The following is a 26261-nucleotide window of genomic DNA, read 5'->3' on the forward strand; positions in this document are numbered from 1 at the left end:
CAGCAGCAGCAGCAGCAGCAGCAGCAGCAGCAGCAGCAGCAGCAGCAGCAGCAGCAGCAGCAGCAGCAGCAGCAGCAGCAGCAGCAGCAGCAGCAGCAGCAGCAGCAGCAGCAGCAGCAGCAGCAGCAGCAGCAGCAGCAGCAGCAGCAGCAGCAGCAGCAGCAGCAGCAGCAGCAGCAGCAGCAGCAGCAGCAGCAGCAGCAGCAGCAGCAGCAGCAGCAGCAGCAGCAGCAGCAGCAGCAGCAGCAGCAGCAGCAGCAGCAGCAGCAGCAGCAGCAGCAGCAGCAGCAGCAGCAGCAGCAGCAGCAGCAGCAGCAGCAGCAGCAGCAGCAGCAGCAGCAGCAGCAGCAGCAGCAGCAGCAGCAGCAGCAGCAGCAGCAGCAGCAGCAGCAGCAGCAGCAGCAGCAGCAGCAGCAGCAGCAGCAGCAGCAGCAGCAGCAGCAGCAGCAGCAGCAGCAGCAGCAGCAGCAGCAGCAGCAGCAGCAGCAGCAGCAGCAGCAGCAGCAGCAGCAGCAGCAGCAGCAGCAGCAGCAGCAGCAGCAGCAGCAGCAGCAGCAGCAGCAGCAGCAGCAGCAGCAGCAGCAGCAGCAGCAGCAGCAGCAGCAGCAGCAGCAGCAGCAGCAGCAGCAGCAGCAGCAGCAGCAGCAGCAGCAGCAGCAGCAGCAGCAGCAGCAGCAGCAGCAGCAGCAGCAGCAGCAGCAGCAGCAGCAGCAGCAGCAGCAGCAGCAGCAGCAGCAGCAGCAGCAGCAGCAGCAGCAGCAGCAGCAGCAGCAGCAGCAGCAGCAGCAGCAGCAGCAGCAGCAGCAGCAGCAGCAGCAGCAGCAGCAGCAGCAGCAGCAGCAGCAGCAGCAGCAGCAGCAGCAGCAGCAGCAGCAGCAGCAGCAGCAGCAGCAGCAGCAGCAGCAGCAGCAGCAGCAGCAGCAGCAGCAGCAGCAGCAGCAGCAGCAGCAGCAGCAGCAGCAGCAGCAGCAGCAGCAGCAGCAGCAGCAGCAGCAGCAGCAGCAGCAGCAGCAGCAGCAGCAGCAGCAGCAGCAGCAGCAGCAGCAGCAGCAGCAGCAGCAGCAGCAGCAGCAGCAGCAGCAGCAGCAGCAGCAGCAGCAGCAGCAGCAGCAGCAGCAGCAGCAGCAGCAGCAGCAGCAGCAGCAGCAGCAGCAGCAGCAGCAGCAGCAGCAGCAGCAGCAGCAGCAGCAGCAGCAGCAGCAGCAGCAGCAGCAGCAGCAGCAGCAGCAGCAGCAGCAGCAGCAGCAGCAGCAGCAGCAGCAGCAGCAGCAGCAGCAGCAGCAGCAGCAGCAGCAGCAGCAGCAGCAGCAGCAGCAGCAGCAGCAGCAGCAGCAGCAGCAGCAGCAGCAGCAGCAGCAGCAGCAGCAGCAGCAGCAGCAGCAGCAGCAGCAGCAGCAGCAGCAGCAGCAGCAGCAGCAGCAGCAGCAGCAGCAGCAGCAGCAGCAGCAGCAGCAGCAGCAGCAGCAGCAGCAGCAGCAGCAGCAGCAGCAGCAGCAGCAGCAGCAGCAGCAGCAGCAGCAGCAGCAGCAGCAGCAGCAGCAGCAGCAGCAGCAGCAGCAGCAGCAGCAGCAGCAGCAGCAGCAGCAGCAGCAGCAGCAGCAGCAGCAGCAGCAGCAGCAGCAGCAGCAGCAGCAGCAGCAGCAGCAGCAGCAGCAGCAGCAGCAGCAGCAGCAGCAGCAGCAGCAGCAGCAGCAGCAGCAGCAGCAGCAGCAGCAGCAGCAGCAGCAGCAGCAGCAGCAGCAGCAGCAGCAGCAGCAGCAGCAGCAGCAGCAGCAGCAGCAGCAGCAGCAGCAGCAGCAGCAGCAGCAGCAGCAGCAGCAGCAGCAGCAGCAGCAGCAGCAGCAGCAGCAGCAGCAGCAGCAGCAGCAGCAGCAGCAGCAGCAGCAGCAGCAGCAGCAGCAGCAGCAGCAGCAGCAGCAGCAGCAGCAGCAGCAGCAGCAGCAGCAGCAGCAGCAGCAGCAGCAGCAGCAGCAGCAGCAGCAGCAGCAGCAGCAGCAGCAGCAGCAGCAGCAGCAGCAGCAGCAGCAGCAGCAGCAGCAGCAGCAGCAGCAGCAGCAGCAGCAGCAGCAGCAGCAGCAGCAGCAGCAGCAGCAGCAGCAGCAGCAGCAGCAGCAGCAGCAGCAGCAGCAGCAGCAGCAGCAGCAGCAGCAGCAGCAGCAGCAGCAGCAGCAGCAGCAGCAGCAGCAGCAGCAGCAGCAGCAGCAGCAGCAGCAGCAGCAGCAGCAGCAGCAGCAGCAGCAGCAGCAGCAGCAGCAGCAGCAGCAGCAGCAGCAGCAGCAGCAGCAGCAGCAGCAGCAGCAGCAGCAGCAGCAGCAGCAGCAGCAGCAGCAGCAGCAGCAGCAGCAGCAGCAGCAGCAGCAGCAGCAGCAGCAGCAGCAGCAGCAGCAGCAGCAGCAGCAGCAGCAGCAGCAGCAGCAGCAGCAGCAGCAGCAGCAGCAGCAGCAGCAGCAGCAGCAGCAGCAGCAGCAGCAGCAGCAGCAGCAGCAGCAGCAGCAGCAGCAGCAGCAGCAGCAGCAGCAGCAGCAGCAGCAGCAGCAGCAGCAGCAGCAGCAGCAGCAGCAGCAGCAGCAGCAGCAGCAGCAGCAGCAGCAGCAGCAGCAGCAGCAGCAGCAGCAGCAGCAGCAGCAGCAGCAGCAGCAGCAGCAGCAGCAGCAGCAGCAGCAGCAGCAGCAGCAGCAGCAGCAGCAGCAGCAGCAGCAGCAGCAGCAGCAGCAGCAGCAGCAGCAGCAGCAGCAGCAGCAGCAGGTACGTCCAAGGGGGCGTCACTGTAGTGTGACAAGTCAAGCTGAGCACGGGCGCAGTCAATAACGGCGTGATGTGAGGAGAGGAAGTCCCAACCAAGGATAACGTCTTGAGAGGAGAGGGCGAGGACGATGAACTCGATTGTGTAGGGAACGTTCCCGATGAGCAGGCGGGCGGTGCAGGCGGCTAACGGTCGAATGTCCTGAGCGCTGGCCGTCCGGAGAGAAACGGGAGGAAGGGGCGTCGTCACTTTTTTGAGTCTGCGACAGAGGGTGTGACTGAGAACCGAAACGGCTGCGCCAGCGTCAACAAGTGCTTCGACGGCGACTCCTTCAAGGAAAACGGTAATAATATTGGGAGGCGCAGAAACAGGTCTTGAGTGAGCCGCTGGTGGCGCAGTTCTTGCCTCCGGAACTGCTGTGTTCTTATTACAACTACTAGGTTCGAGGCTAAATTAGTAACACTTGGGATCTACATCGATTTTTCAAAGGTGTTCCATACGATAAACCATGCCACATTGTTAACAAAACTAGAGCGATACGCTATCCGAGGAACCGCCCCCAACTTAGTAAAAAGCTATCATATGTACCGCCTCCAATCCTTAGGAATAAAAAATACACAATCAACATTTCTTCCAATCAAGGCAGGTGTTCTGCAAGGCAGCAGAGTTGGGTCACTACTTTTTAACCTATACATCAACGACACTGCCTTGATAAACCCAGAGACAAAATTTGTCAGATACACCGACGACACTACCGTCTTTTTCACTGCATCCACTACTCACCAGCTGTCCGAAGATGGCAACTTCATCTTTAAAAATTTGGATGAATGGAGCACAAATAACTCATTAATCACAAATACAGAGAATACAAAAGCAATTGTGTTTAGGACCAAAATTAAGGCTGTACAGTCTGTACCAGAATTGTGTCTAGGTAACGCAAGCATACCCTACGTAAAAGACATCAAATCTCTGGGATGTCTTAATGCCTTAAATGAATGCCTTTCCTGGAACACACATATCGATCAACTAAAAGTCAAGCTCTCAAGAGCATGCGGAGTTCTTAACAAGTTTAGACACGTCTTGCCTCAGAATATAAAACTACTAATATATCACTCAATTTTCACTGTCATGTAACCTACGCTCATTTAGAATGGGGAACCACGACAGGTGCGAATATCAATAAGATACAAATGCTACAAAACAAAGCCTTTCGGATTATAACTAACCTTCTATATGACTCGCAAGCTACACATCTATTCGCTGAACAAAACTGTGCAAGGGAAACGGACGTATGAATACATGCTCGCGCTTCAGTATATAAAAGAAAGACACACACCACAATACTAAAGGACATTGCAAACCTGAGGCCTAATGCAAAAACAAGACCACTTCAGCACATCCCACCATGATACATTCCGCCCAGCCGTCCATATTATGGACAGCAAAGGATCGAACATCAGCTACCGTATATTCTGAACAAAACGCTCTTCTTAACCATCCATCCGTTTTGCCTTACAGCAAAAAATTCGAAACTGAATGGGTGGCATAAATTTCACGTTTTAATGTCAAATTTCTTTCATGCATATGCTTGTGCTTTTTCTATACTCTTGAATTTTTTGTGACCAATGTTTTTCTTGCAGTTTGTGTTTCTGCATGCCACTTCACATCAATTTTTTTTCTTTTTCTTTCCCCGTTAGAAAACGAGTGATTAAAGGATTTTATCTACATGCTTTGTATAGCTACATGATAAAATTCCTTGTTCATTCTGTATGTCTTTAACTGTTTTTTAATTTTTTTCTCGAAGTGGTGAGTTTCTGTTCAGTGTAACAAATTGCGGCACCGCTGCCGCCGCCATTGTCTGTAACAGGTTCGCGGTTCCCGTCAAGCCGACGATTTTTGTTGGCTTTTTTTCCGCGCTCCTTGCACTACGAAGTCGTGCTGAAACTAAATTGAATTCAATTGAATTTAATAGTCTTGCAGTTCCTGGTGTGGATAATTTGAAATGAAGGTATTGATGCTTGTCGGTTGGTTCCTATAAAGCTTAGTTCTGAGTTTGGTACCCTACAAAGATACTGTTACGCCCAAAAAATTGATGGTTACCATCGAGTATGAATCCGTAAATGAATTTGAAGTGTGAACGTTATAAAATGCTGCTATGAAAGATAGAAGTTCTGATTCGCAGTGCTGCCAGATGAGAAAATATCATCTATGTGGCGCTTGGAATAAAAGGGGTTCCAGCTACATCTGCTGAGGAGGAGCACATGTCAACTCCGAAAGTCTGTAAGCCTCGTCACTGTGCGTCTCTTACGACGTCACGTGCATTTTCGTACGTTGTCATTAGATATTAGTGGCTGGTCACATGTCTTGTCGTCGTACAGGTATTTAAAAGCAAGTATGGATGCTTTGCACTGTTTCCGACGAAGGCCGGACCCCTGCCGAAACGTCGTAACTAAATCGCTGTTTCCGTTCGTGTGTCCCTCTTCTGCATTACATGTTTCTGGATCCAAGAAGACTTTTGTAACACACACACACACACACACACACACACACACACACACACACACACACACACACACACACACACACACACACACACACACACACACACACACACACACACACACACACACACACACACACACACACACACACACACACACGCGCGCGCGCGCACGCACGCGCACACGCACACACACATATATATAAATTTGTGCATGTGTGTGTGTGACTTTAGCCAGCAGCCACAGAAACCAAAGAGATTTTTTTCATTTCTTTGAGGTGTTGATCAATGAAGATTGTGCGTGAATATTTCATCGCTGAAAAATAATTGATTAGAAGAGCAAAAGAACAAACAACCACCTGTCGCCGGCAGGAACAGAACTCAAGGCCTCCAGCCTTCGTTTCCCAACGGTGGTATGTGGTTGTGTGTCCTTCTGCTTTTCTAAAAACTTTTCCTTAAGCGGCAAAATATTAACGGACCATCTCCATTGATGAACACCACAAATATTTTTTTTAAATCCTTTATGCTCATTAGTTTCTATGGCTGTTGGCTTCTCTCACATGCAAACGAGCGCCTTTTTTTCGTTCCTTATATATATATATATATATATATATATATATATATATATATAAAGGGAACGAAAAAAAGGCGCTCGTTTGCATGTGAGAGAAGATATAAACGGAACGAAAAAAAGTCGCTCGTTTGCATGTGAGAGAAGCCAACAGCCATAGAAACTGGAAACAGACAGAAACACACACACACACACACACACACACACACACACACACACACACACACACACACACACACACACACACACACACACACACACACACACACACACACACACACACACACACACACACACACACACACACACACACACACACACACACACACACACACACACACACGCATAAATATATATATATATATATATATATATATATATATATATATATATATATATATATATATATATATATATATATGCGTGTGTGTGTGTGTGTGCGTGTGTGTGCGTGCGTTATGTGTGGGGGGGAATTGGTCGTTCTGTGCTTTGCATTGATAGACCACTTGGAGTGTTTATACCACCATCTTTGGGCCAGTGTGAACTTTGGGACGCAGTGAGGTAGAGAGACAGATTGAAGCACGAAACACAGTGCTGTGTTTGTGTTTCCTGTTTCAATCTGTCTCTCCATGTACCTGCGTCCCAAAGTTCACGCTAGCCCACAGATGGAATCATACCACCTAACCGGGAAGATTTACATTGCGTTCATACCACTCCTGGCATAGCGGTGCAACGGTTAAGCGAACCGCCACTGCCTTGCGATAGCAGGTGCTCGCACCGGCTGGGCTTGTGGGACCCAAGTAGCTCTTCACGAGCAACCGCAAAGGTCACGAAGAGAGCCTTCGGATAGACAAACATGGCCGAAATTTGAGGTTTAGGGTTTTAGTGCTTGCGCACTTTTACACGTTTCTAAGCTTTTTGTTGCTGTTCCAAGAGTTAAGCGCAGCCACACGGTCGAACATGCCAAGTCATTTGTGTTCGCAGTGTGGTAACTGCGCTGGACATAGACAAGGACGACATACAAAGCGAGAACTTTCAACTGACTTTATTACCGCACGAGTTATGCTTCTTATGTGAAACACAGAATGTGACAACGATTTTAGTTAGAAATATAATAAAAAAAATGAAAACAAAATGGGCTACAGAAAAACCATTACCCCTGCCCATTGTTCAGCGCGAAAAACTCAGGCAACAAAATTCTCCATCTTTGATAGGTAATGAATTAGCGTTGACGCGGCTTTCTGTACCGGCGGTCATAATCTTGAACGCTATGATTATTTCTCTTCCTGTTTGTGTTTTTCCGTGCCCTAAGTTTGTTGTGTCACCAAAACTGGGCTCGAAATTTTTGCAATCAGTACAATGGTCACAATGGAAAGCAAGCTTGCCGGGCTTCCCATTCCTTGAGTGTTGTGTTTACACACCTTCCAGTTTGTCCGGTCTATTACTTCCCACATTTCAGCGGCATGTTGTGCACTACTTTCCTATCACGCTGGGCAAATGTTATCTTGTGGGCGATCCCACACTGTGGGATTCGTTGCTCTGTTGGTCTGTTGACTTGAGCACAAGGGCCCACCAGTTTCTTCCGGGCAGAAAAGATGACTGAGATTCAATGCTTGCTCGCTATCTTTTTTAAGCGATTCTACGGAATTACAAAGGCCGCATCTTTCTTGTCTAGGCTCACCATTTTACCGCTTTTTCGTTCCAGGTGACCTTTTAAAACGAAGGTTGAATTTAGAGCGAGTTGGTAAGCATTCATCATTTTGCACACACCGCAACAAGAACGGGACGTGAGACGAAAGACTAACACGAACGAGCGCTTCTTCATGCTAGTCTGTCGTCTCGCGTCCCGTTTTTGTTTTTGCGCTGTGAGAAAAATGATGAATCGTTTGAGATCCTTTTCCGCCACCGAAGCCAACACGACGTCTGGATAACCGCTGTCCTGTATAGCCTGTCGAGGTTCTTTTTCCCTCATGTTTGCACGACTTTTGCTTGGCCTCGAACGTGCAAGCATAGGCGATTGACCTTTATACTGCTTCGAGTGTCCAGGGTTGTATTGCAGGATCGCCTTCTCCCTTTTGATCCTGCATTCCCAACAGGTGTGCAAAACTCCTGCGATGATTTCAAGGACCAGGAATCGGATTTTTTATCGGTTGGGCAGTTCATCGCTTAATTCCAGCCCTTCGAACTCACGTTCAAAGGCTCTGGTTATTGTAGGGTTCAGCCTGCCCGCCTGTTCACCACTAAAGCCGATCAAAAAATCATCCTCATACCTGAAAGACGCAATCACCCCTAGATGCAGTTGCGTGCAGGTGCTTCTCATGGTTCCCAGTGTGGCAAAACGAATACCAGAACGATTCAAAGCAGCCAGTATAACTGGAAGTGTCATGGTCCATTTTTAAACCGAGGTTCAGTGAATGTTTACCGAGAAGCACTGTTCGGTTTCTAAAAGACAACACCATTACGCTGCGGCTCTCAGACAAGACCGGCACCTTTGTGGTGCTGAGTAGAGATGCACAGGAACAAAAAGCCAAAGAACCGATTCAGAAGAATTTTGAACAAGGTGCGTCGGGCGAAATTGAATTTGAAAAAAAGCAAGCAGACTGCAGCTAAACTCTGCGCAAGACTCAGCCTCGACAGTTTGGAGAAGGACTTGAGGGCTTGCAAGACCTGCGCGCTCAGACCTTCGTTCACCGTAAAAACCTATAAAGAAGAAAAACGATTCAAACTGATTGGAAATATAAATGAACCTGGCAGCATCATGTCGCTAGATATCTACCTACAGGCGCACTTGTCGAAGCTATCGGTAGTAGACCCCTTCAAAGTTCAAGGCTCGAAAGAAATTATCACATTTTGCAGAACGAATTGCCTGCATGTCAGTAGATGTAAGCTACATAAATTATAGCATACCAAGACCCAGTGATATGACGGCCGCAGAAGAAGACATCGAAAACTTTGGTGCCAAGAAGTTTCAGAATACGTGCGGCTCCAGCAGGGAGTACGCCTGGGCTGGTTGGTAACTTATAACTTGTGAAGCATACCGCGGGAAGGTCAAAGACGAGACAGGACAAGCGTTAAATTCAACAGAGCAGATTCTTTTGTAGACCAGGAGGATATATACGCAACTGATACAGCTGAAAGAAATGAGCTGAAAATACAACAAAACTGTCATATGCCATCATGCCATCAAATCAAGCTGTTTACTTTATAATGCCACAGACAGCCTGCTGACGCTCCTGGTCTGCAATAAATCCGTTGTGCTAAATTTGAGCGCTTTTCTCGTCTCGTCTTCGTCCTTCTTTCTTCTCACGCTATGCTTCCCTAGTTACAGGGGCTCAAGCGTCGGATGTTTTCTTCATCTACTCTCAGCCTACGCGGACTCCCTTTACATGTTCAGGAGTAAAATCAGTCAAAAGACGGAACACAGCGAATAGACGAGGCACACACACGACGACTGGACTAGCAACTGTGCTTTATAGAAGAAAACAGTCTCCCAGGAAAAGTGGCAAAGTTTGCGCAGCTATGATCTAACGCCGTTGCGAAAGGAAGCTAAGTTCCTTCTGCATGAGGTAGATAGAAGGACTGCTGATGCAATCATCTCCTTGAATACTAATGAGGAAAGCTTCGAGGATTTCGCGCTCAACTTTTCCCTTGCCTCTGCCGACAATACTAACATTAGAAAATAGCGGGTAGCAACCGTATTCCCGGCAATGTCGAGGCAAGTTAGCACCGTCAGTAGGGGACTGAGAGTTGTGGTGTTCTCTTAGTCTGTCATTTATACTTCGACCTGTTTGCCCAATGTACACTTTTTCGCAGGTCAACGAAATTTTGTAAACCACACCTGTGGCACAGTTGACGTAGCGGTTTTCATGCTGCGTCGAACAAACCGGCCGATTAGTCCTGCCACGTGCAACACGTGAGCACAGGCGTGAAAGTTTGCAGGGAGCTAAAAACACAACATTGACGCCCTGCTTTCCGGCGACCTTTTTGATGGTGTGGGCGACTTTATGCACATAAGGCATGACTTCAAAATTTCTCTTTTCTACTGTCTTTGAGTCAACCTTCTTGACGTCTCGAACCTTTATCTTTTTCAAGAACGTTTCGGCCACTGCCCTCAGTTCTTTTGGAAAACCGGCCGCCTCCAAACGTTCATACTGGATATCTAAGCTAGTCTTCATGCTGTGGTGGCAACACTCACGATAAATTCGAAAAACAGCGTACGTAACGCGCACGTACGTTAAACCTCCACTTGGAATAGCGTTTGGCGCATGCGGAGTACAAAGGACGCTATATTATAGCGTTCGCTATTCCTTTGCGTGTGTCTGCGTACGTTATACTGAAAGTTCCTAATAACTCGAACATAGTGTTTTACTTGACGGCTGGCTTGCTTTCTTGCTTTGTTTCTTTTTTTTGTTGTAAGCATGCAGACAATATACAGAGGGAATTTCGCCCCGAGTAATGTAGTTTGGCAGCTAACAGCCTGTTAGAGGAGTTTGCCTCAAAAATTTCCAGAGCTGGAATAAATCAGCTCGAGGAAATTGTTTCCAAACGCTTCAGGTGTGGCGCTCGGCCATATCAAATTTGCTCAGAAAAATTTGTGCTCCTTCGGTCGCGCAGAATAATAATATCCGGCAAAATTTCAACCAAAACAAATGTCTTGATCCCTTTAGCGCGTTTTAAATCTAATAAATATAATTCCACATAACCACCTTGTTATCAACGGACGGTGCCTTCATCCCCTAGCACTAAAATCATTTCAAGGCTAAACGAAAACGTGCCATAAAACTATATTACCGGAAAAAATAAGTTTCAAATAAAATATGCACCAGGACAAAAAGATAGCCAACAAAGTACAAGAACAGAAACAGATCCAAGTGCCTTCCCGTAGTGACAAGCGCTGGGGAGTTGGCGGTAATATCCATTGCTTTGATTTGATGAACCAGGCCAGAGAACGCTTACGCACTACACAAAAAGGGCCACAGAAGCTCTTCGTCTCCGTCGAACCCCTTTTGTCTAGTTTGTTGTGTTCTTTACGCTATTTCATCATAATCAGGGAAGACCAATTAGGGCAACAGCAAGTATTGCTCATACTCAGATGCATTAGAGCTTTACACCCATGTTTTCGAGTATAGACAACACATGCATGAGCGGCACGTGCAATACGAAGGCGTCGCTCTGGCTTCGCGCAAGGGCCTGTAAAGGATCTGCCGTACCAAAAAAAGACAATTTTATTTACAATTTCTATTCTGGTGAGAACTGGTACCAATTTTCAGTTAGAACACATGGCGCAGACTCTGTTTAGTGGAAAGGTTATTGAGCCATGCAACCTTTGCATTTTGTTCGCAGCTGTGGAGTATCTTGCTGTAGGCGACCGAGGAGGCAACGCTGGGCCAGCTGATGGCCCCGGAGCATACTGTCTCTGCGTCTGACAGTGGCCAGGCGGCAGCGGTGCAACATGCGACACGCGACGTCCACCAGCTGGTCAGTGCGCTGCCCGTGCTCGTGAGGATCATCGAGGAGCAGGCAGCCGCCCAGAGGTAAGCGCCTGATCAGTTTACGGCGGAAGAGAATTCGTCGACAGGATGCGTCCTCGTGACAACCCGCTCGGTGCCTAAAATCAATTTCAAATATTGTGTGACCGCCACCATCGTCTATTACTAAAAAAACAAAGAATTTAAGTCTATCAGGCGGCACACTCCAAGCGAAAAGGAAACAACTGAACGACACGCCTAACAGATTTGCCATAACCATCACTCCTCGTCAGAGAAAGAACCGGGCTTAGACCGGTAGCATATCGTCCAGTACGGTGAGGCGTGCGGCGCGTTCGTGTGCAACTGATGTCGAAAGAAAAAATACACGGCCATCGAAGCGTGAACTTTCGTTTGGCAGCCGGGCGCGCTGTGCACCTTGGCGTTTTCGTGATAGACATAGCACGACGAAAGGCCAAAAGGATTCTTACACGTGCACTTTGACGCGCACGCGACAAAAAATAATGTTTTTATGCTTTTCGGTAAATATGTGCAGTGTAAGCTCGCGCACAGATATGCTTCACACAGTGCCCCGACACTCGTTCACAAGATACGCCTACTATTTCACCTGTCTTCTGCAAATCCTCTGCGTAGCTCTTGTCCTCTCTCGCTATCACTCCCTTCTTTACTTCTACTTGCTTTCCTCTCTCTGTTTATTTTCATTTTTACCGACCGCATGGCCGCAGCTTGAGATATAAATTAGCAATTTCCGTAGCCGGTAACATCTTTTCATTTCATTTTCTACTGTGCTTAACAAAACGCTACGATTCTTTTACACGACAAGAAACATTTATCGTGATAAGGTAGAGAGAGGTTCTTCAGAAGGCAATTGATAATCACGAAGTGAACACGACACGAAAAACCTGAGGGTGCTTTGCCCCCCTAAGGCTCTATGCTTATCCCGTAATATACTATCACGTAACGCAGGCGTGGACATAATGATACTCATTTAGCGCCAACAAAGGCCTTATAATTATTTTTTTATTGGAACAGCGTCGATTGTGGCGAAATAAGTCACTTACACATAAAGTCCACATTCTCGAAGGAAGCCCAGCAAGGCGTGTTGGTGCGGGCACAAGATCCAGTCTTCAGCATCCGCCATGACTTCGGGGTGGTCCGCATCTGAGAAGGTGTTTTTGCCGAAAGAAATACAGGGGGGGGGGGGGTGCAGGTCCCGGGCCGATGTGTGTTGTCTACCTCGTCCACAGAAGAGGCTAGAAGGGGGCATTGCACTGTGTTGGCCACGTCCAGGTAACCGCAGGCGCCACTCGGAGGCGTAGCCCTCTCAGAGCGGAAGGCCGCCTGGAGGTCGATGCAACACGGTAGAAGTGCTCGCGTGGTGCGCCGACGATTTTTTTTTTCTCCGCCGAGTCTTGTCTCCGGAGAGGTTGGGGCCGACTGAAGGAGACGTGCAGGTGTTGAGATGTGACTGGTTCTATTCACCAGGCTTGAGTAAAGTATACATTTCGACGGATCCGCATACAGCTACTGTGACAGAAGTGGTCGTGCGTGCTGAAGTTGCTGTAGCAGAGAAAAAAAATCCCGTTATTTAGCAGGCTAAGCGAATACCGATTTAAGTGAACTAACACGTTTTGTCGTGCTTAGCTTTACTAATCATTGCTTTTCGTTCTATAAGCTGCAAAGTTTGACTTACCACGGTGTTCTGCAGTCGTTCCTCGGCTTTGCTTTCGCGATTCGAGTCGTTGTTCCCTTTGTTCGGTGGATTTTCGAGCTACTTACACACGCCACTCGCCTGCACATTCTTTCAGCGACTTCATCAATCGCCTGTTCTCTATCGCTCTTCATCATGCATGTGACGTCGAGCCGGAGATTCCCACAGTCCAATGGTCTCGACGAGAAAGGATTACAAATCGTGAAAAGAATCATGAAGAAAACAGGTGAAATGAAGGACTTCTGGTTGGGTCTGCTCGGCTATCGAGCTACTCCACTGGACGAGGGCCGGTCCCCAGGAGAACTACTCCATATCCCACTGCGGTTCCGTTCGGGAACCAGTTCCTTCCGCCTCCTCTCATTAGCCGATCGTCGTCACGTCCGGCGTGACGAAAAACTTCCGGAGGCAGCTCCGCGTTTTTCGTCTACGTCACGGGGCGTGGCCACGGCGCCGAAAGGAACCGTTTCGCCGGCCGGCACAAGAACCGCGGCGAGTAGGTCCACTTCGCGCAACCGCTTGTAAACAAACATGGCGGCGCCCATGACCCCGTATCTTTTCGCGGCTCTTTGCGGCCGCACTGGGCAGAGAAGACCCAGAAACAGGGAAGATGCCTTCGATCTGCCGTAGTAAGATTACCGCCGCCATTTCAGGATGAGTAAGGCGCTGATGGGTAGGCTGTGTGCTGATCTTGAGGGCGAAATCGGGAAAAGGGGGCCGACCGGACTGCCGACAGAAGCGAAAGTTCTCTGTGCGCTTCGGTTTTTGGCAACCGGGAGCTTTCAGACTTCTGCCGGCTGTGAGGTGACCATCCGACTCTCGCAATCCTCAATGAGCCGCTGCATCCGCGCAGTAGCGCTAGCTATAACTCGCGTTGGCAAGCGAAAAGGGTGGGTGGCCTTTCCATCCACGCCAGCGGAAACTCAGCAGGCAGTGGCAGAATTTTTGCACCGCGGCCGAATTCCTGGTGTCGTTGGCTGCATCGATGGAACCCTCGTTGCCATCAGTCAGCCCAAAGGCCTCAGCCCTGGTGAAACGCAGGCATTCATGACCAGAAAGGGCTACTACGCCCTAAACACGATGTTGGTAAGTACTACAAGGTTGTGCACTCGTTAAAACAAAATCATAATTCGCGAATTTCAGCTGCCTGCGTGGATTGCGTGCATTTGTATGCTTAAATTTGAATGCACTCAAAATCAGAGTGAGGAAACGTCATTTACATTATCGGGTAACATGTTAACTAACGATACTTACGAGAAACAAATTCTGCCGAGGGTTTCCGCATTATTTTCTTAATATATTGCATTCTGCGTCGCAATACGGTTATTGTGGCCCTACATGGAAAAGAGTTAAAATTGATATATATATCGGGACGCTCGGCGAAGCAACGTATAAAATGCATCATTTGTTATTAGAATGATGTCACCTTCACTTTCTTTGCAGAAACTTAACATGAATAGTTATTAAAATTATGCTCATATCATGTTCCAACAGTGTGCTGCATTTATGGAAATTTCAGAGTGCATTAGAGCCATGGCTTTTTTTTCTACCCATCAGTTTGTCTCCAGCATGTGTCAATCTTTATACTACATTTGTATATTTGCAGATCTCCGATTAAAAACTGAGAATCCAGGCTATTGATCCGCCGCGACCAGGATCCACGATGCCTTTTGCTGGAAGCATTAATTTCTGCGGAGGAGAATTGCCGAACAAGGGCTACTGCGTCCTGGGGAGTTTCTGCTTGGTGAGCTGTCTTATCCGAAGGAGGTAAATGCAGAGACTGAGCACGGTTTTATTTTTATTTTTACACAGGTGACAGTGGCTACCCGCTTGAGCCCTGGCTGATGACGCCTGTGCCTGGCCATCTAAGCCTCCAGACATCAGAGGGGGCTTACAATCATGCTCACTCTTCAATGAGGACAGCTGTGGAGCGCTGCATTGGGGTGCTGAAAAGCAGATTTCGGTGCCTTCAAAGGTATCGAACTCTGCAGTACAGCCCCAAGCGCTCCACAACCTGTGCCTTGAAGAAGGGGATCCTTTTGATGGCTCATGTAGCAGCGATGGCGTAGAGGTAGAACATCCGTCTCGCATGCAAGAGGACCGGAGTTCAAATCCTGGTGCGGCGCAATTCTCCACCGGGTTAAAAAAAAAAATCCGCGTGTCGATGGAATCGCATAACAAGGCCTAGAGTGCGGCCTGATCTCGGCGACCAGAACCGACAACGCACTCTCTCGCCAGAGCAGGATTTGGCCGCCCTAGTGTAGTACTTGGCCACAACCTTCTATGATCAAACCAATTAACCCTCGGCCCTCAGTCCCCAGCGGCTGCAGAGCAACTGACCACGGCGGCGGTGAGACCTGTGACGCAGCGGAGGGTGCTAAGAATCTCTGGCTCCGGACAGGCCGCCATTGGAATCTGAACCTGGCAACGTTTAACGCTAGAACTTTAGCTAGTGAGGCTAGCATAGCAGCGCTGTTTGAGGAACTAGCGGGAATTAAATGGGATGTGATAGGGCTTAGCGAAGTTAGGAGGACAGGTGAGGCGTATACAGTACTAAAGGAAGGACACAAACTGTGCTATCGCGGGTTAGAGGATAGACGAGAACTAGGTGTGGGATTCCTCATTAATAAGGATATAGCTGGCAACGTAGAGGAGTTCTACAGTATTAACGAGAGGGTAGCATCTATAGTAATTAGGCTGAATAGGAGGTACAAGCTGAAAGTGGTGCAGGCCTACGCACCCACATCCAGCCATGATGACGAGACTGTTGAAAGTTTCTATGAGGACGTAGAATCGGCAATGAATAAAGTAAAATTGCAGTACACTGTTCTCATGGGTGACTTCAATGCGAAGGTGGGCAAGAAGCAGGCTGACGACCACGCGGTAGGTGACTATGGGATAGGCTCTAGAAATAGCAGGGGAGAGCTATTAGTCGAATTCGCGGATAGAAATAATTTACGCATCATGAATATCTTCTTCCGCAAACGAGAAAACAGGAAATGGACCTGGAAGAGCCCCAATGGTGAGATTAAAAATGAAGTCGACTTCATACTATGCGCTAAACTTGGCATCATTCAGGATGTGGCCGTCCTCGGAAAGGTGCGTTGTAGCGACCACAGAATGGTAAGGTCTAGAATTAGCCTAGACTTGAAGAGGGAACGGAAGAAGCTAGTGACTAAGAAGACCATTAACAAGTTAGCCGTAAGAGGGAAAGCACAGGAGCTTAGGATAGCGCTGCAAAACAGATATTTGGCTTTAACTGAGGAAGATGATCTTGATGTTCATTCAATGCACGATAATCTGACATCAATAATTACGGAGTGCGCAGTAGAAGTAGGCGGTAGGACAGTTCGAAAAGATACCGGGAAGCTATCTCAGGTGACGAAAGATCTGATTAAGAAGCGCCAAAACATGAGGGCATCTAACCCTACCAATAGAATAGAACAAACGGAGCTATCAAAGTTAATAAATAAGCGCAAGGTAGCCGACATAAGGAAGTTTAATATGGAGAGAATCGAGCATGCTATAAAGAACGGAGGTAGCCTGAAAACAGTGAAGAGGGAACTAGGCATAGGTAAAAACCAGATCTATGCATTAAGAGACAAGCAGGGCAGTGTCATTAGCAATATGGATAAGATAGTTAACGTAGCCGAAGAGTTCTACACAGACCTGTACAGTAGACAATGTAATCAGAGCGTTAATGAGAAAGACAGCAGTGCACAGCAATGCGTCATCCCGCCAGTAACGAAAGATGAAGTAAAGAAAGCCTTAGAAGCAATGAAAAGGGGAAAAACAGCTGGGGAGGATCAGGTAACAGCCGATATGTTGAAGGATGGAGGGCACATCGTGCTAGAAAAACTAGCCACCCTGTATACGCAATGCCTTATGACCTCGACTGTACCAGAAGCTTGGAAGAATGCAAACATTATCTAAATTCATAAGGGAGATGCCAAGGACTTCAAAATTTACAGGCCGATCAGCTTACTATCTGTTAATTGCCAACAAAGTATTTACTAAGGTATTCGCTAATGAAGTCAGGGCAACGTTAGACTTTAATCAACCAAATGATGAGGCAGGCTTTCGTAAAGGATATTCCACAATAGATCATATTCACACTATCAATCAGGTGATAGAGAAATGCGCAGAATATAACCAACCTCTATATATAGCTTTCATTGATTACGAGAAAGCATTCGACTCAGTGGAAACCTCAGCAGTCATACAGGCATTGCGTAATCAGGGGGTAGAAGAGCCTTATGTCAAAATACTGGAAGATATATATAGCAACTGCACAGCTACCATAGTCCTCCATAAAGTCAGCAATAAAATTCCAATAAGGAAGGGCGTCAGGCAAGGAGACACGATCTCGCCAATGCTGTTCACCGCATGTTTACAGGAGGTCATTTCGAGGCCTGAATTGGGAACAGTTGGGAATAAGAATAAATGGAGAATACCTAAATAATCTGCGATTTGCTGAGGACATTGCCTTGCTGAGTCACTCAGGAGGTGAACTGAAAATCATGATCAATGAGTTAGACAGGCAGAGCAGATCGATGGGTCTAAAAATTAACATGCAGAAAACCAAGGTAATGTTCAACAGCCTAGCAAGGCAACAACAGTTCACAATTGGCATCGAGAGCCTAGAAATTGTGACGGAATACGTCTACTTAGTGCAGGTATCGACAGCTGATCCGGATCATGAGAGGGAGATAACTAGAAGGATAAGAATGGGGTGGAGCGCATATGGCAAATTCTCGCAAATCATGAGTGACAGTTTACCAATTGCCCTCAAGAGGAAAGTGTACAACAGCATAATCTTACCGGTACTCACCTACGGGGCAGAAACGTGGAGGCTAACGAAAAGAGTTCAGCTTAAGTTAAGGACAACGCAGCGAGCCATGTAAAGAAAAATTATAGGTGTAACGTTAAGAGATCGGAAGCGGGCAGAGTGGATGAGGGAACAAACACGGGTTAATGACATCCTAGTCGAAATCAAGAAATGGGCTTGGGCAGGGCATGTAATGCGAAGGCAAGATAACCGCTGGTCCTTAAGGGTAACGGAGTGGATTCCAAGGGAAAGTAAGCGTAGCAGGGGGCGGCAGAAGGTTAGGTGGGCGTATGAGAAGAAGTTTGCAGGCAAAGGGTGGATGCAGCTGGCAAAGGATAGCGTTAATTGGAGAGACATGGGAGAGGCCTTTGCCCTGCAGTGGGTGTGGTAAGGCTGATGATGATGATGATGATGTAGCAGCGATGACGACAACGACAGCGAGGATAGTGAGCAGGAGGATGACACTGCTGCACAAAACTTACCACCATCTTCCACTCGCTCTGCACTAACAAAAGCTAAGACAGTGCGGTGCCGCATTGTACATTTCCTCTCTCTGCCACGCCTTCAGCACACTGCTTATTTGAGAAGAGTGCGTCAGCGTGTGATAAGGCAGCTCGCCAGGCAGAGACGACACACCTCACAGTGATGCATTCACTCATCATCATCAGCCTGACTACACCCACTGCAGGGCAAAGTCCTTTCCCATGTCTCTCCAATTAACCCTGTCCTTTTCCAGCTGCATCCACCCTTTGCCTGCAAACTTCTTAATCTCATCCGCCCACCTAACCTTCTGCCAGCCCCTGCTACGCTTGCCTTCTCTTGGAATCCACTCCGTTACCCTTAAGGACCAGCGGTTGCCTTGCCTTCGCATCACATGCTCTGTCCAAGCCCATTTCTTCCTCTTGATTTCGACTAGAATGTCATTAACTCGCGTTTGTTCCCTCACCCACTCTGCGCGCTTCCGGTCTCTTAACGTTACACCTATCATTTTCCTTTCCATGGCTCGTTGTGCTGTCCTTAACTTAAGCTGAACCCTTTTCGTTAGCCTCCATGTTTCTGCCCCGTAGGTGAGTACCGGCAAGACACAGCTGTTGTACACTTTTCTCTTGAGGCATATTGGTGACCTGCTATTCATGATCTGCGAGAACCTGCCATATGCGCTCCACCCTATTCTTATCCTTCTAGTTATTTCCCTCTCATGATCGAGATCAGCTGTCACTACCTGGCCTAAGTAGACGTATTCCTTGTGTGCACTACGGTGACTCAGATCTGTACTCACACGCAAAAGTAGTGATTTTTATAAGGCTTATGCAATGTGTTCGCAGCTGGTAAGGAAACAGTAAAAAAGGCAGGCAGTTCAATTTTGATATCCTCAGATATGTCATGATAAACAATGTCAGGTGGCTTTCCAATACACTATAGCATATATGGTTTGGCTCAGATTGGTAGGTTGTACTTCTCCAAACAATTCAGTTTTTGAGAGATGTCATACTGAAGGGCTCCACTAAATCTTTTTTAATGTGCACTGACATCTCGTGCAGTGTGTGGGCCTGAAACATCCGCTTCCATCGAAATGCGATCTTTGTGGGCACGTTCGAAACCACGCCTTCCACATTAGCTGCCGACACCATAACCACTGAGCCTCCGCAGCGGTGATAATTTTTATGGCATGCATATAATTGAATACCATATTTGTGGGTGCTGTTGTCTTGCCGTTAGCTCATTTATTTTCATCCCCTCTTTTTCTTTAAGAAGCAGTCAAGGTGACATCAGCTTTTTCCAATAATGTCTTGCTTATGTTTATGTGGTCGTTGTTTGAGAGCATCGGTAATGTTCTGTTCAGTAACAATTTATATCGAAATTATATTGCAATTTGTATTGCTGTTTTGTTCATTTTTAATTTGTTTGCTCTTTGAGTGCTTATTACTGTTGTATTTTTCCATTTTTAATTTGTATTCTTGAGTGTAGAACACAATTTCATCTGTACAGCGCGGTTTCTCCTGTGCACAGGTTATATGGGGCCCTGAACTTAGTCAGGTGCAAGAAAGCACCTTTTGTTCGGGGTCCTTTAGTTTCTGTATGAGGAAACTGAGAATAAACTTAACAACTCCAACCTCAACATTCAGCATTATGATTGTTGTTTCTGGTCTTGTTTTCCTTTTGCATATGAGTTATACCATTGTAGCAATAGCTGCTGTTAGAAGACCTAACACAGCTGCCTGGATTGGTATGAATAATTGACACTGGAAATAAAATCTTGCTTGTGGCTATTTATGATGCACTGAGCCTCTTCATCACTGGATATCTTCGGCACAATCTTGGCAGAAATGAATAACAATGCTACAAAATGTGCTCGACTGAATTATTGAGACAGAGAGCATTCTTGGTAGCCGAATTATATGATATCACATGGTGCTTCTTGATGACTTTGATACTTATACAAAAATCACAGCAGAGCTTGTTTCTACGCAATGGCTACAGCAGGAAGGTGCGCTCAAATGTATGCACTACTGTCATAACCTCACAGAGTATTTGGATGAGATAGGATAACACTGTGAAAGAAAATGATATAGTGAGCTATAATAACAAATTGCAGTTATTATTGGTTGCACACTGCCCAGAGACTATCACAGCTGACAGGATTAACAATGCCATAACATCACAGAGTGTTTGGCTGAGATAGGATAACACTGTGAAAGAAAATGATATAGTGAGCTAAAATAACAAATTGGAGTTATTAATGGTTGCACACTGCCCAGAGACTATCACAGCTGACATGATTAGCAATGCCATAACTTCTGAAGAGTATTTGGCTGAGATCGGATAACATTGTGAAAGAAAATGATATAGTGAGCTAAAATAACAAATTGGAGTTATTAATGGTTGCACACTGCCCAGAGACTATCGCAGCTGACAGGATTAACAATGCCATAACATCACAGAGTATTTGGCTGAGATAGGGTAGCACTGTGAAAGAAAATGATATAGTGAGCTAAAATAACAAATTGCAGTTATCATTGCTTGCACACTGCCCAGAGACTATCGCAGCTGACAGGATTAACAATGTAAAATAAGGGTAGCAACAAGGAATGTGCATAAAGTAATCGTGGCTGTTTTGGGTAATATAACATAACAAAGTGATGCGAACAGAAATGAATGAAAAGCAGATATTCTTGTCTACACACAAAATGAAGCAATCGTCTGGAGTAGCTGGTTTGGATAATGTAGCAAAATAAAAAGATGTAAACCAAAATGAATAAAATTGAAAGACCCTTGTCTACACACAAAACTTCAGTTGTCTGGACTAGCATAATAAGTAGGATGGCATTAGTAACATTTAAAAAGAAACTTTAGAACTCAAAATGACCGAAGTGGAATAAAATTAAAAAACCATGACGCTATTTAGCTTGAGGTTCACCACTGATAGGGGCGACGGTGGACAGCCACTGCACTTGCTGCAGAATGAACTGCCCTGTAATTGGCAGCCGCTCCACTGCAGCAACAATACCAGCCTAGTTTGCAGATTCGTTGGCCAGTCCGTTCTCTTGACTAGCTGCCATCCGCTCCAGTGCTGTGGCCTGGCGTGCTTGCGAGTCAGCCAGTGCCTTTGTAGCAGCAGCCAGGCAATGCAGGGTAGCTGAGTGGCCTATCATCGTCTCTGCCTCTCGCTGGAAGCTTGTCGCAACTGCACCCACCACGTCTTTAAGCTTCTGCAGTTCCTGTTTCCAGAATAGCACTGACTGTTATATTACTCTTTCTTGCTAACAACCATGCAGCAAACGGTATATGTACATACAGATTTGATTTCAGCTGCCAAGTCTAACGACTTTTGGTAGCCAGCAGCAATTTCTGGCAGGAAATCTTCAGCAGCTGGCCTGCGTGATGGTGTGCACCACTGCTGTTGCTGGCTTGTCCCTGAGGATACCCACAGAAAAGACATTGTTGCAGCACTTTACCTATGCAGTATAGATCTGAACTGAAGATAACAGTATAGAAAATGGCATGCAATAGGGAAGCTTGATATCACTGGTGAAGAATCGTGTGCATTGCTGAACTTACGTGACAAGCCACTCGTTCCGGGTCGATCTCCAACAGAGACACGTGATGGAAATCGTCGCAGACGTGGAGTGGCTGGGTCAGCAGGAGCTGTGACGGGCTGCACAGCAGTTGTTGGAGTGAGCGGGAGGCTTGGAGCATGCCCATCCAGGGATTGTGCAGAAGGCGCTAGGCTGCTATCCTGAGCGTACAAGGCCACCACAATTAGCAGTCGTACTTTGACTCCACGGTCTGCTTGAATAACCTCAATAATTAATATATAATTGAAGCAAAGTGTAAAATGAATGAAAACCGAAGAGGCTACAATTAAGAACAAAATATATTTTCTTAACACGTCACTCAACACAACATTTTAAAAATGATTGCAGTTCAATTTTTGCAAACTCAAACTAACTGGATCAATTAGACATTGCGTAATCACCTTGCAACGTGGGTCTGCATAAATAATCTCCCAAAAATGCTTGTGCGCTGTTGTATATATAGAGTGTTCAATGATAATCCATTGGAAATTTTGCACCTGACTATATGCTTATTACTACTCCAAACAAAGGTGCATTCACAGTAAACAGAAGATTACTACTAACTAAAGGATTTTTTTTGCAGATGCCGTAAAGGGTCCCGACCGAGAAAAGTAACGCTGAAAGCATACCATCAGTTCACCAAATAGATAAAACGTAGTCACTGGTCTAAGGCTCGCGATTACTTGCAACCACCTCCATTTACTTTTGAAATAACTTCTCTAATTACGGCCTCTGTTAGGAAATATGCAGTTCATGTCGAACATACCTCTTCGAAAAATCCTTCACACACGCCTACTGCTCTTGAGCGCCCGACAAGCGCGAGGATGCGGCCCCGCAGCCCGCACAGATGGCCGCCGCCGGTACCCCTAGGAGTAAATGCGCCGCTTGTTACGCAGAAGCAAAAGCGCACCTGGATCATTGCACTCACCTGTGTTCAGCGGCCACGACGGCTGCGTCGCGGCGGGAGTTATATACTTCTTTTTTCCAGTACTGCCGCCACTGGTACGCTGTTTTCTTTGCTGGCGCCTCTGCATTTAAAATATCTGCAAGCTCCGGTCACAAAAGCGTTTTGCTTGCTTTTGTGATTTCTGGCGTCAAAACAGATGACCCTTTCACGAGCCACGGGTGTTCCTCCATAAACTCTACAAGCAGAGTACGCTGTCGCGGCGAAACATGGGGGCCAAGAGGCCGGCGAGTCGCTGCATCTGTCATTGCGAGTCTTCTTTTCAGAAACGGACCAAAGGCAGACGAAACTTCAACGCGCGCCAAAAAGCAGATGGTTTCCCTGATGGCACCGCGCGCGCGCGTATGCGATACCATCTACCGACAGAAAAGAGAAACATGTACCAAAAGAAACATCGAAATAGTTCTTTACTGCACTCTCTTGCACGCACTGCGACTTCTTGTTAAATAATATGTGTTACCAATTATTTTTGATATTTGATTTCTTTTTAAAACAACCTATTTTTTAGTGTACGGCCCCCGAAAAAGCCAGGCAGTCGTGGGCCGGGCTCCCGCGAGGTCGGGCGCTCGCCGATTGGCCGTTGGCTTCCCTTTCTTTCTTCTCACGTACTTCGCTTTCGTCATTTTGACGTCACTCCGAAAAGGAACGGTTCGGAGACGGAACCGAAGTGGAATCTGGCCCCAGGGCAGGAAGTTGCGCACCTGGCTGCCGGACTTCATGCCCTGCCTCAGTCGAGAGTTAGCTATGCGCCAACGACACCACCAAAGGTCTTCTAAATGGAACCTCTGCCCGAATTGAAAAAAAAGATGCGGTAGTGAGAGTACGAGGGGACGTCTGGGATCGCAAGGCACGAGTCATGAACCTGGTAGCGCCAATGTCATATCGTGTCCTTACAGAGGACAACCAGTTACTTCGACGCAACCGACATCTTCTAGCCATACGTGAGTCGTTCCGAAGTGACGTCTCACAAGACTACACCGACGGCGAAGACATCTCCGAAGCAACCCCAGGTGCATCGCAGTCAACAATGCTGCCTACGCAACCGGTGCCTAGGCGATCCACCCGGCAAAGACAGCAACCAAACCAGCTTTATTACAACCGGGATTTCAGTCATGTGTCTCGTATCTTGTTCGCAGATTCCTATTTCACCGAGTGAGATGCATCGTATCAGTTGCGCATGTGCTCTTTGCAAGGGCCCTCTGCCTCGCATGACAACGTTATCACTCGGCTGTCGCCTACGCTATATAATCGGCAAGCGGTCACGAATAAACGTTCTTCTTCTTGTTGCTTCCTCGTTGCATTTTCATTGCTGGACGCCGGAACAAGTGCCGCCCCCAATGCCGCGGCGTTGTACAGTCGCAGCGCGGCTTGCTGGGAGATGGCCTGGCCTCGAGCGGTGAGCTTGTGCACGGCGACGGTGATCTTCATCTGCAAACAGGCCTTGGTCGCAGCAGAGCGGAAGGAAAGGCGCCGGTCAATGTCTAGGCCAAGGTACCACACCGATTCACGCCAAAAAATCGGAGTCCCGCCCAGTGACAGTGGCGCAAGGCTCGCGCGCGAAACGCAAGCCATGACCACCGATTTATCCACGCTCAGCGACAAACTGAGGCCGTGCAAGAAGGCGTCGACTGCTGTCAACGCTCCCTGAAGGTATGGATGGATGGATGGATGGATGGATGGATGGATGGATGGATGGATGGATACGGCTGAACCCTTTACATCGGGCGGTGGCTCAAGCCACCTAGCCATGTCTTGTGAAATTTTACTCCTGTCTTGCTTTTAGCCACCAATCAGATAATCTCCGCTTGGTTACTTCTAACTTCATAAAATCCACTTTCCCTTCACTATCCCTAAACCCCAATGCCTTGGGTAAGTCAGCCCCGCTGCCTTCCACTGTAGGGTGAAGCCCTTTACAGAAAAGTATCAAGTGTTCAGCTGTTTCCTCCTCCTCTCCGCACGCAATGCACAAAGTGTCTATCTCCTGGTACCTGACTGTATACGTCTTAGTCCGCAAAACTCCAGTCCTGGCCTCAAACAACAAAGAACTTCCCCTACAATTATCATAGATATTTTCTTTGACAATTTCCTGTTTAAAGGTCCGGTATGTTTCTAGTGCCGATTTCGTCAGCATCCCTGTTTTCCACAAAGCTCTCTCTGTTCCTTTAACCTTTTTCTTAACCGATAATTGCTGATTTGCCCCCTTACTGCTGTCCAGATATTTGCTTGTCAATTTTCTAGTTCGCTTTCTCCATTTCGTGTCAACATTCTTTATATACAGGTATCTGAAAACTTTCCTAGCCCACCGCTTTTCCTCCATCCTTCTCAATCGTTCCTCAAATGCTATCTTACTGCTAGCCTCTCTGCTCTCGAAAGACGCCCATCCCATATCACCCTGTACCCCATGATTTGGTGTATTGCCATGTGCTCCCAAAGCTAACCTCCCTACTCCCCGTTGCCTAATTTCCAGCCTTGCTTGAACATCTGGCCTCACACACAGGACCGCATTCCCGAAGGTCAGGCTAGGGACCATCACCCCTTTCCAGATCCCTCTTACCACCTCATACCTATTGTAATTCCACAGTGCCCTATTTTTCATGACAGCTGCATTCCTACTAGCTTTATTCATTACATATTTTTCATGCTCTGTCAGATACTCAACACTGTTATTTATCCACACCCCAAGATACTTGTACTCATTCACTACTTTTAGCACGAACTCCTGTATTCTATGCTCGCCGCCCTCTACATTAAATGTCATGACTGCAGATTTTTCCTTACTATACTTGAAGCCTAATCTATCTCCCTCTGTACTGGATACGTCTAACAACTTCTGCAGGTCTTCCTTGTTGTCAGCCATTATCACTATATCGTCCGCATATATTAGTCCCTGTAATGTCTGTTTAATCAATTCGCCTTGCTTGAAAAAAGATAGGTTGAAACCTAGTCCGCTCCCCTCTAGCTTGGCGTCCAAACCTTGCAGGTACAACATGAACAACAAAGGGGACAGAGGACATCCTTGTCTAAGCCCCCGCTGTATCTCTACAGGCCCTGATACATTTTTTTCCCATTTTATGAGCACTCTGTTACCTCTATATATATCTTTTAAAAGATTAATTACTCCATTTTCCACATCCAATGTGCCCAATATGTCCCACAAATGCTCCTGAGTAACGTTGTCATAGGCTCCCCTAATATCCAGAAATGCTAGCAATAAGGGCCTATGTTCCTTTTCCGCAATTTCTATACACTGCGTCAATGAAAATAGATTGTCCTCCAACCTCCTTTGTTTCCGGAACCCATTCTGTAGTTCCCCTAGCACCCCCTCGTTCTCCACCCAAGCCTGCAGTCTATCCTTTATAATTTGCATCACAACCCTGTAAACCAC

The 26261-nt window shown here is 48.0% G+C and overlaps 1 protein-coding gene across 2 annotated transcripts in view; it reads left to right on the forward strand.

The window, feature by feature from the left end:
- LOC144100731 (uncharacterized) overlaps positions 1-26261 on the forward strand; it is a 308214-nt gene that overhangs the window by 108103 nt on the left and 173850 nt on the right. For both annotated transcript variants that reach the window (XM_077633568.1, XM_077633569.1), the window contains one exon: positions 11158-11348. In XM_077633568.1, coding sequence (XP_077489694.1) covers positions 11209-11348 — 140 coding nt within the window. In that variant the 5' untranslated portion in view covers positions 11158-11208. The remainder of the gene's footprint in view (positions 1-11157; positions 11349-26261) is intronic.

This window comes from Amblyomma americanum, chromosome 8 (assembly GCF_052857255.1).
Source record: "Amblyomma americanum isolate KBUSLIRL-KWMA chromosome 8, ASM5285725v1, whole genome shotgun sequence".
Classification (NCBI taxonomy): Eukaryota; Metazoa; Arthropoda; class Arachnida; order Ixodida; family Ixodidae; genus Amblyomma; species Amblyomma americanum.